A 12,383-nucleotide genomic window follows, 5' to 3' on the forward strand; every position below is an offset into this window, starting at 1 on the left:
TATCAGTTTTTCTTCTGACTAGAGTATTTCATAATTTCTATTTGTGGATGACCTTAGCTAATATTTGAAATTGTTGGATTTAAAATTCTGTTCTACTCTGAAAATTGTGTAATGTCAGTTTATCAACAAGCTCATGATGTTTTCTCAGTGTTCCAGTCTGGCAGGGCCTGTGAAGGGAAACACAAAGTGTCATTAATAACATCGGAATCCTGGAGGAGCTGTTGTCTGAAACAGTGTAGGGGGAGGCTGAACAGAACTACATGCTAGCATAGCAGCATAGGCTGTAGTGGCTATAGCAGTGCAGGGAAGATCATGATGGACTGGGGAGATGATTGGTAGTTATTATGAGGTGACAAAAAGAGCACCAGGACCGCGGAGGAAGAAGAGAGGAGAACAGTGGGCCTTGAAGATGAGGGAGTCATGCAGCAGAGCAGCTTGAACTGAATGAACTTCAGTCAAACTGTTACCAAACACCCTTAAGTCTCAACCAGAAAAGGACTAGTGGAATCATAAAGCACACCTATTTTAAACTCATCATTTTGCAGATGAAGAAATTGAAGCATAGGTAAAATAAAAAAAATTAAATCATTTACTTAGGTTCTCTGTGAATCACATATCAGACAGAAAGTTGTCAGATTTATTGGCTTATTTAATTTAGGCATCCAAAGAGTTGATATTCAGCATGATAACTGAGGAGTTCAAGTGATGTCATTTTTCTCCCTATTTTCTTTCCATGTTTTGTTCTGCATTCCTCTGGTTAGATTCATTCTCAGTAGTTATGCAGCAGCTGATATTTTTTTGGTGTCTTTACAGCTGATGTTCTTACTGAAAACAACTTACACTCTTTCCCTTTATTTCTATACTAATTCTATAAAGATATGCAAACTCCCCCAACTGATCACTGTGACCAGGGAGATAGTTCCATCAAGCCTTCCTTCCTGATAGGGAAATCAACACCATTTTATTGACTGTTTCATTGCAATCACATTGTTAAGGACAGGAGAGTTCTTCAAAGAAAGGATTGCAGCCACATCAGCCTGTCTGATATATAGAATGTATAACAGACAAGATTGTATCCCTGAGTTTAAAAAGAATTCAGTGATATCCATCTAGGGTACTTTATGTTCACATACCCATAGTTCTAATATCTTTTTATAGTTACAATTACATTTATTTCAGTAAAAAAAAAAACTTTTTTAATACATTAGGATCGCTTGTCAGGCAATACAAAGATCTATAAGTATGTGTCTGACCCCTGTGGAGTTTCCAGACTTCTTGGAAGTTGTAAGAGCAGGGAAGTTAGAAGTGTAAACAACTTTCAGAAAGGATGAGAGGGAAAGTGTTGAGTTTTTTCTAGAGGAAGAGAGGTATCTTATGATCACAAAAGGCTTCACCATCCAAGTAGTTGTTAAAAATCTCTTAAATATTTGAGTGACAAAGTGCAGTATATTAGTCATGGGAGACGATTCCAGGCACAGAGTTTCATATAAGCCAAAGCAGAGAGATGGGAAACCATAAAAAACTGTGATTTACTGAGTTGGATAGGATTACAGGGAGTGGCTGGGAGTTGAAGATAAAGATGAGGTTGGTGCCAGTTGTATAGTAGAGAAGCCTGTGTCAGGCAGTGGAGTTTGTGCTCGCTTTAGTGGGCAGCGAAAACCACACATTAAAACAATAAAGCCAGTGAATGGCACAGCCTGAGAGGGAGACTGGGAAATGTGGTGTTTTTTTTTTGTTTTTTTTGTTTTTTTTGTTTTTTTAATTTTAAATAAGAAAATCATCTGGCCCTAGTGTGTAGAATGAATTGAAGTAGGGAGGTGTTGAAGATGGAGAATGATTGGGAGCTTAAAATCACCCTCTTGTAAGTGAGGTAAAGATCCTTTGCAGCTAAGATGGAAGGAAGTAAAAATGCAAATTCAGAGGTGAACTTGGTTGAGGCTTTATGGAGGCAAGCTAGTTGGAATAGTCTAAGAATTGCTTCAGTCATGGTTAAAGAGGAGAAGGCTTGTACCCAGGGCTGAGTGAGGGCAGAAGGGAAGCAGGAGGCAGATCTGTGGGTTGGTGGTAGGGGATGAATGTGTGGATTTTCATAGTAGGTTTTCATCTATTAAGTAATGTAATATCATAAATACATATATTTTCAACTGTCTATGGATATCATTTGTAAATTTTCCAATGCTGTTTAATGCTCCTGAGTACACATTTCAATTTTACAAATTTACACAGGGAAAAATCATCACATTAAACTTTTTTAACAGAAAAAAGATATTTTAAATTGTTTTAAAGTAACCTTGTAATATTTAGATCATAAAATTAAGCATTCCTGGGAATGGTGACTGCTAAGTACATTTCTCCTGGTGATCCTCTCTATTTAAATGTGGTACAGCATTACCCCAAGTATATTCTTTGGCATATCATAAAAGGAGATGTTGCTGATATTATGGTGAATAAGATCCCTTTTGTTAGATATGGGTAGGAAACATGGAGTCAAGCTAGATTGTTTTAGAGACTTTCATATACATGTATTATTAATATAGTTGGTGAGTTTGCAAGAGGAGAATCAACATTGCATAAATTTGGCGATTTATTTGGAGCATCATTGGGATGACTATCCCATAGAACAGGTATTGGAAATGTGGCAGAATTAATTATGGGTGAAAAAATGGAAGCGTCTCATTGGCTACAAGAATATAGAAATTTACATTTCAATATGAAACTAATTTGTCATCTCATATAATTGTAACATCTGTTCTTTTCTTTAATATATTAAGTTCACTAGTTTATTTTGGAAGATACATTTTTGGACGAATTGAAAATATTCTCTTTGAGTTTGCAGAGGTGGGAAATAGTATATGCCTTGAAGAGACACTTATGGCTGTGGGTTGATTGCAGGTGCATTGGAGTTGATACTATAAAAAAATCCGTGCATGATCATATCTCAATCATATCCTTGCAAGAAACTGAGGATAACATTGAAATTCTAAATGTTTTTCCTCTTTGTCACTTGCCTCAAGGATGCCTTTTTTCTGCATTCCATCTTTTCACATGTATTCAGAAAATTGAGGTCAGCTCAGCCTACAGTTCTATTATGTGGAAAGCACTGTGAGAGTGCAAATTTATTTCAAGATTAGTTTGAGATACATAGTGTGCTCAGTAAATATTTGTTCAGTGAGTGGATTGTGTTTTTTCTTTAATGATCAAGTCATTGAAGAGACATCTGAATTTGGATCTGAATTCTTTACATTTCTTAAAGTTCTTTCTTCCTTGGTTTTCATGGGTAGTATCAGCTGAGAAAGACAACCAAAAAAGTCATCTCCTGCAGCTCACTTTTTAATTTACAATATTTGAAATCTACCCTGAGAAAGTCATTGCTATATGTGGTGTTGGGTGAAGATGGTGCCAACCACCTTACCATTAAGCAACATCTGGCTTTTCTTTAGGTGTATCCTCCAGGTGTTAAATATACTTAGTATTCCAGGTATACAAAGTGAAGGAGGTAACTATGGAGAGAGAATATGGGATAGTAAAACGAACACAGGCTCTGGAATTAGGTAGAATATGAATTTCAGCTTTATCACTTCATTTTGTTATGTGGTTTCAGTAAGATCCTTAATCTTCAAGATTCAGACACATTTATAAAACTGGGACTCATGCCTACATTTTATGATAGCTGTAAGGAATGCAGATAAGAGTTTTGAAAGCCCAGGCACATTATAGATGCTCAATAAATGGTAACTGTAATAATAGATATGTGTGGCTATCATTCTTTTCCATTCTGTGTGCTGCTGTTATTCAACCCTTACTGAATAAGGTATTGATTTTTTAACATGCTATACATGTGAAGGCAATCATTTAGGGATACAGTACATATGCCCATGTCTTCAGCTATTTTTGCTAATGAGAAGAAAATGTTGTTAGACATTAAACAATACATTGCCTGAACCAATTCTTTAAATGAGGTATGAAATAATAATTCCTTTTCATTTACCATTCTTGGTAGATGTTGGTTACTTTGAGTAGTGATGAGAGTAATAATAATAGCTCACAGTTGTTGAACACTTACAACATGCCAACACTGTTCTAAATGCTTAGCCCTCTATGACACACTGACTTCGTTATCTGTGTTTTATATCTGATGAACATGAGACCGAGTCTGATGTGATGCAGCCGGTGAATAGTCTGACATATTCAAACTCGGGCTAACTGGCTCCCACACCCTCAGTCTTGTTCATTGTACTCTCCTCCCTTTCATCATATAGACAGAGTAATACATGTGTGTCACAATACATAGCTGTATGTAGAGGTACAGTTGCCAGTATCTATATATGTGGCACATTCTTTTTTCCCCTTTAATTCAAGAATTTCTATAATGCTGTCAGGGATATAAAACTAAAATGTAAATGGCATACTCCCTTCTTTTAAGAGCCTGCTACCCCAATAATTGAATTAGGCTTTAAAAGATTCTCCATTCTTCAAATGGAGAATAATAGAGTCATTTCAATTGGGGAAGGTTAGAATAAATTTGTCAAATGCTGTCATGTCAAAAGGTATGCCACTCAATAGATAATTTGAACTTTAATATGTAAGTAAAATATTAATTAATGAACTTTTTAAAGTTATTTTGTGACAATTCTTTACTTTATTTCTATAATTAAAGACAATCACTTCACCACCTATTTTAATTGAAGTTCTTTGAAAATTATAAAATAGATTTTATGTTTCAGTTTATACTTCTAAACAGCTATTCCATAGTTTCCTTATAGAGCCTATTTTAAGATAATACCAACCAAGTTTTTGACTTTGTATTAATGTGTTGGAATTTTTGCCTTTTAAAACACAAGGTCAGGTTACTGGGTAGGGCTGATAAATCAGTTTAGTCTTTCTAGTGGTAGCATGGTAGTTTCTATAAAGTAAATGAAAGGTCTAAGTTCAAATGACTTTATATTTTAGGAAGAATGTCTTTTATATTATTCAAGCCAATCAGAGATACACATTAAAGTTTGGAGTCTGAAATTCTTTCTTTAAATTGAGAATTGAATTGCATGACATATTATTTGGTAATTATTTCTTGTATGAATTTCTCCACCTGATAAAAGGGTTTCAGAACTACATTTCTTTCTTTACCTTAGAGATATGTTGAATATTGAAAATCACATAGATATCTTCACAAAGAAATTTGCAAATTTTATTTCCTTTAAATATGAATTACATTTCTAACTATACCTTAGAGACATGTTGAGTATTGAAAATCATGTAGATATCTTCACATAGAAATTTATAAAGTATCTCTCTTTTAAATATTACCCATTCCTTGTTTGGATTGATGGGTTGTTGTTATTTATTTTTATATTTTTCTAATCTCTGTTATTCCTCACATGTCAGTGCTTATTAAAAATTTCATCAGTAATCTTAGAGGTGCCATGAAGTTAATGTGGATATTTTTTGTGTACATTTTTTGGTTAATGTTTTGTGCTGGAATTTAGATAATATACAACTATAATTGCATATATATATATATATTGCATACATTCATGTCTCATTCAGAGAACTAAAAGAACTCTAAATTTTAACATTTTAGTTTCAACTTTTTTTTTTTAATCTGACAGGCAGAATTAGACAGAGAAAAAGGTCTTCCTTCCGTTGGTTCACTCCCCAAATGGCCACTACGGCTGGCGCACTGAGCTGATCTGAAGCCAGGAACCAGGTGCTTCTCCTGGTCTCCCATGCGGGTGCAGGCGCCCAAGCACTTGGGCCATATTCCACTGCCTTCCCGGGCCACAGCAGAGAGCCGGACTGGAAGAGGAGCAACCGGGACTAGAACCCGGTGCCCATATAGAATTCTTCACTAGCAGTAATATTTCTAGAAAATAAAAACTTAGTTTTGCCTCAGTTTTCTAGGGTAGTGTTTAAACCATCTAGGGTATTGATTTTTTCAGCTGATGCAGATTCTGTAACTATATATGTTTAGGAGTCATCCTTTTTCACTGGTAAAAATGGTTTATTCTCCTCCATTAGTATGGACATGCTCATTAGAAATAAAAATAAATAATCCAAGAATACTAATTTTTACATTTTAAGAACATTTCTTGTGAAATGTAACATATAGGATGATAAGTGCACTGATTCTGTTGTACAATTTAATTTTCACAAAGTGAAGAAATATATACTGTGTGAAGATCTGAAATCTTACCAACACCCCAGTGGCCTGTGTAGTTTACTCTTAAAAATATATCCTTTATAATTAAAACTGTTTTGAAAGGTAATACTTGAAAAAAGCTAGAACTGTGTTTTTTGATAGAAGAGTAAACATATCACTGTTTATATTAATAGCAGTTAATACGGTAACTGTCTCATCATAGTGTTTACTAATGCCTTGTTAAATTTAAGTCTTTAGACTTCTATTTATGCAAATTAATTTTTGATGCTTTTGTATTTGAAAAATGAGATTTAGCATTTTTACAAGAAATAGTTTTCATCTAGAATTTTTATTAAGATTAAGATTTGAGTTACTTAAATATTGTCTTACAAAGTACTATTATTTTATATGTAAATGAACAGAGGCCCTTGATTATGATATTATCTTTGCAAATAGTGTTCCTATAGCATTCCCCAGGTAGTCTTCCAGTGACTTTAAAATTATTCAGATAGGCTAACCATTCCTTCCACTATGTATTCTCTAATAGCAAAATTCTATGTGTTGCATCAGCAATTTGATAATATAAAGGAATGGTTTTGTGTATTTCACACAGCACTGGGACTCTGCATAGCATCTCTGGGGGTTCTTTGATGTCTAGACAGTTTCAATTATGACTGCTCCCCTGCCTCCAAATTCCACCCCTGTTCTGCTTCAGGGGTTGTGGGAAATGAAAACAAACCAGAAGGGTTCCACAACCTTATAGTCTAGCGGGAAAAAAACAAACAAGTAGAATAAACTGTATATCTACAATGGCAGGTGCATAGGAAAGGGCCTGATTATAAGGAATGGAAGAATGAACAGAATTTGGGGCAGATATTGTCCTGCTTATTTACTTCTAATTGTATGTAAATATGGAATACATGTGCAATGGGAACAAAATGAAAGCATTACAGAAGTATTACAGAAGAAAATCAGGTTGCCTTTTAGCCCAAAGCCCCAGTTCTTTCCTCTCCACCTCCCCATAGGCAACCAAATCTAAGACTTTGGCGTGTTCACTGTACATTGTCAAATTTTTTGAAATGGTAAGATGGAAACTTGTGTTTTAAGCTATAAAACTAACTTTTATTTCTTCCTTCCTTTTGTTTTCCTTGTATAATTCGGGATGTCATGGTTCTTCCCATTCATCTGATTAGAAAGTAAGTAACTTGAAACTTCAGAGATTTTATTAAATTGTTGATGTTTTATGGCTTCATATACACATATACATATTCTGTTATCAAATTTTAATTTTTTAGTTCTGATTGATGTGATTAACTTGTGCATTAACTGAAGAAAATAGTTTTTAAGAAATTAAAATTAAGAATTGTTGCCTATAATGTGTTCATGATATCTCAGAATACAGATTCGATCATATTTGTGTAATCGTCTCTCTTACCTGCAGATAATCATTGTGTGTTAAATTCAAATAGGTAGGCAGATTTATATATTTTCCCATTCTATTTTTTCTAAATATAAAAATAATGTTTTCTAAACTTTATGGCATTAATGAGAATAATGGCAATAAGTAAATGATATAGATTTTAAAAGTGTATGTTCCTTATTCCACATTGAATGTTACCTTTTATTAAGCATTTAAATTCTATTGTTGCTAATTTTTGTGTTGTTCTTAAATAAAATGGATCAGAATAATTAGACTCTTTCTCCTAAAAAGTCTAAGTGATATGCTTAAAACAAAGTGACTAATTGAGTGATTTTGTTGCATAAAATTCATTTGATTGCAAAATATTTTCTAATTCTTTGCCAATATATAGTTTTGAAATAAAACAAATTTCATATGATTGCTCTGGGAAAAGATTTGGGGAAATTCCAGTAGGCACTGAGACTTTGGGAAATGTACTGTCATGTGATATGAATTACATATTTCTGAATTTTTCTGTAGTAGTTCTTGAGCTTATTGAGTTAAACAGTATGATTTAATTATCATATTCAATAGAGATTATTTGTAGGGTACTGGGTACTCATCATATATGTTTGCAGCAAACACCTTTTCTAAAAAAAGAGATTATTTATGTATTTTGAAAATCAGAGAGAGAGAGAGAGTTAACTTCCATCCATTGGTTCACTTGCTAATTGGCCACAATGGCCAGTGCTGGGCCAGGCTGAAGCCAGGAGCCAGGAGCTTCATCAGGGTCTCCCACACGGGTAGCAAGAGTGTAAACACTTGGGCCATCTTCTGCTGTTTTTCCTGGGCCATTAGCAAGGATCTGGATTGAAAATGAAGTAGCCAGGATGGGAACCAGAGCCCCTAGGGGATGCCAGTTTTTCAGGCAACACTTTACCCACTGTGCCACAATGCTAGCCTTTAAACTGCTAGTGTCTTTAAACTGCTATTTAATAGCAGATTTAGTGTCTACAATTATCTTTAGGTTATTGTACCGTAGAAAATATAAATTATAGTGGTGTTACATTTGCTCAATATTTCTTAGTTGCCTTTAAATCTGTATTATTCTTTAATGTCTTTTTTTTTTTTAAAGCAATGCCTCTAACCTTTTTTAATTAGTTATTTTATTTCTTTGAGGGAGACACAGAGAGAGCTCCCATCCATTGCCTCACTCCCCAAATGCCTGAAAGCTAGGAACTAAACCTAAGTATTCCTTGTGGGTGGCAGGGACACACTACAGAATCCTTCATTGCTGTGTCCCAGGGTGTGCATTAGTGGGAAGCTGGAAGGAACTGGAACCTAGGCCCTCAGATATGGGAAGAGGGCCTCCCAAGTGCCATTTTAATCACAATGCCAAATGCCTGTCCCTCTTTAAAATTCTAAATCTGAATCCTGAATTGTGTGCTTTAAGATCTTAGGAACCAACAGAGAGAATTCTGTAAGGTTTCATGTTAGGTGAGCAATTTTATTAAGCTATATTTTTGAAAGTCTACATTATGTCATTTTTATATATTAGATTCTGTTTTACTTGTCATGTTAACATCTTTTTGCCAAGTCTCTATGGAAAGTCTGTATTTCTGACAGTTTCACTAAATTAAAACTCCAAAATCTGGCATAATCATCCCCAGCTTCAAATTTTCTGTGCTTTTGTCTGAAGGGTGTACCGTAAAAATAACATATTTTTCAGAATTCAGTATAACCTCTGATGCATTATTTATCTGGAATTCATTCGTGCAGACATGAATAAATTTTACTTTATGGGTGTGCCTGGGCCACTTCAAATATAAGCAAAAATCATTTGTGAGGGAAAATAATGAAATGAGGTTTGTAGGCTTGTAGCAGCTTCATGAGGAAAGATATTACATAAGCAGACAGCATATAACTGTGTGAACTTTAGTGTTACAGCTGCATTATTCTGTATTAGGATTTTTATTAGGATTGTTTTTGTATTAGAATTGTATTTGTATTAGGATTGTTATTTCCCATCAGAACTAGTGGAACCATATTTATATGTTAGCACAGACAAGCAGCTTCCTAAAATAATAAAGAGTATTCATATTATTGTAATACTATAAGCCTTTAGGACCACAATGCATATGCATGTTGACTTGCAAAAGTGTCTTCTTACAACTCAGAAAATTTGATTGCTTAGCTCTGTTGGTAAGTGACAGGTTGGATAATCACAAATTTTAGGAAATTCTTAATTTAGTAACAGAAAGTTGTGTTTTTATCACAGAAATTGAGAGTTTGAAAGTGTAATTTCTTAAAGACCTTTTTGACCCAGAATATTTTGGAATAAATACTCATAACTCCCAAGAGGTATGTGGGGTGAGGCTAAGGCTTCTAAGGAAAATCCATGTGACCAAATATTGATCTGGTAGTGTATTAACAAGTACAATATATATGGAAACATAACTGAATGAAAGCAATAATTATAGCTTGCAAAAAATACTGATTTGCAAGTAAGACATAAAACATGGTATAAAATCTACTCCAGGAAATAAATATATTTGTCACATTTCATAAACATCTTCCCAAGTGTATATATTCCAATAAAGTTTGTGCTTTATGGTTTGGTATTTTTAATCATTATTTTAATGGTATTTGATTTCTTTAAAAAATGATTCCTTAATTCAGTCACTTGCATCTTTACTGTAGAGCATAATTATTAACTGGGCAGAATTCCCAGACACATACTTCTTTATTTGACATCTCTAACAGATAAGAATGTCATTGTAGAAGCTATATGAGATATAAACACAGATACAGACTCTTAGTTGGTCATGTAAGAAATGCAGCCCTATGACTTAGATGCTTATAATTTCAAATCAGTTCTTCCCTGGTTTCTTATTGTTCTTTTGGTGCTTTTCAACCTTTCTTTTGTTGCTTTTTAACCTATGGGATGGAGCTACCCTTGAACTTGTTTTTTTTTTTTTTTTGATCACTCAAGTGCAACCATGAAGTTGTCTGTAAAATTTAAAATCCAAAGCTTCATGGTATTATTTATAAAATAGCATCACATAAATGCTTTGGTTTCTTTAAAATACAGTGTCAGTTGCTTTATGAATAAAAGCATAATTTTAATTCAGTAGACTTCTTGCCTGAAGCCTATAAGACTGATGCATCTGATTAACTTCAGTGAAACTGGACTGGCTCGTTATTGTAATGTAGATGTTTCGGGGTTGGGAGGATATTTTAAAAAGGCATGCAAGGAAGTCTTTTTTTTTTATGAAGACTTGGGGAACAGTTTTGCCACAGAAGCTGCATCTCAGACTGCTTCATTTTTGCACACTTTTATTTTCTAGTGGAACCTCTCCATTAGCCTGTCTGAATGCAATGCTTCACACTAACACTCGAATAGGGGATGGAACATTCTTCAAAATCCCTGGAAAGTCAGGCCTCTATGCTCTCAAAGTAAGTTGGACTGTTGTGCATATTATGTGTGATAAGTTATGCCTGTGTATCATACATTTTTTCAGACATGTGAAGGTAAACAAAATTAGTTTTGGGTGAAGGGTAGAAGAATGACCCCTTTGCCTTTTAAATGTTTTCAGATGTCAGAAAAATGATTTCATATTAAGAATAAACAATAGCATTTTTCTTTAAGAAAAGCATATCTGTGGTTTCACTCCATAACATATGGTCATGGAAAATAGTTGTGGCTTCTTTAAAATTCCTGATTCTTTAAAATATTTGTGGAGGAGTGTCATGGATCATCAGCCAGGAGTTTAATATGATCATAGTTGCCATAAACTCTTGGACTTAATGACCATATGTTGATATGGAAGCTTCATATCTGCATGCCTTTTTAGCTTTTTAAAAATAAAAATTTTATTCTGCTTGAACATGTATGGATTTAAATAAAGTATTCAATTGTAAAACAAATGATGATCTCAAGGAAGTTTTTCTAGGAATGCATACCTGTTATTTGAAAAGGATGGAGAAATGAAATGCAAACTTCTAATAACTTGAATCTTAACTGTTTTAGATGAATGCCCATGTCCGTCTAGCAGAAATGCCACCTATATTGCAGAATTCTATAGATCAAAAGCTTATGTTCTACAATAGGAGTATAACTTGGAAAAAGTGAATTCAGTATATTATTAAAAATAAGTCACTGTTTTACTAAATGAAGGATTTATATTTGACGTGTCTTAATTTCCTTTGGGGAGATTTTTTTTAAATGGCCAAAATTATTCTGGGCAAGGAAAGGTGGAACTCTTCCTTAACAGGGACTTGTCCTTGTAGGGATTCAAAAAATAACACAGCTTAATCAAAAGACTTGCTTGCTTGCTTTCCTTTTTTTTTTTTTTTTTTTAGCATTTTATACCTAAATGAGTGTTTAACTTACTGATCAAAATTCTGCTCTATCATTCACGCAATTTATTTACATAAAGAAAAAGTTTTTAAAAAGGGGGGGGGACAACAGTTTCAAAATGAATTATTTTTGGTGTGGATTTTGAAAGATTATCAAGAAAAAAAAAAAACCCTTTGGCCTTTCCCCAGATTTTTTTTTGGGGGGGGGGCAGTGATTTTATATTACAAAGTAAGTCAGTATTGAAATTGTAAATCACAAATAGCAATGGTAATACTTTAGATTTCTGAAAGTATTTCGAATGTTTTCTGTTACTAATACATCTCCATAAATCATCCTTTTAAAACTAATATAGAAAGAGGAATCCTCGTGCTCAGCGGATGGAGCTGTGGATTTAGTCTGTGACTCTGAGTTGGATGGCACAGAAATGGCTGAGGCAAATGCCAATGGAGAGGAAAATGGAGGTGAGTGTGACCAGTCGCAAAAAATAA

General features: G+C 34.0%; 1 protein-coding gene across 1 annotated transcript in view; it reads left to right on the forward strand.

Moving 5' to 3' along the window:
- The window catches only part of ASXL3 (ASXL transcriptional regulator 3), a 185,540-nt gene that overhangs the window by 58,092 nt on the left and 115,065 nt on the right, over positions 1-12,383 (forward strand). The window contains exons 3-4 of the mRNA XM_062200257.1: positions 10,883-10,991; positions 12,248-12,356. Of these exons, the coding sequence (XP_062056241.1) occupies positions 10,883-10,991; positions 12,248-12,356 (218 nt within the window). The remainder of the gene's footprint in view (positions 1-10,882; positions 10,992-12,247; positions 12,357-12,383) is intronic.

The sequence above is a fragment of the Lepus europaeus genome, chromosome 9, assembly GCF_033115175.1.
Source record: "Lepus europaeus isolate LE1 chromosome 9, mLepTim1.pri, whole genome shotgun sequence".
Lineage (NCBI taxonomy): Eukaryota > Metazoa > Chordata > Mammalia > Lagomorpha > Leporidae > Lepus > Lepus europaeus.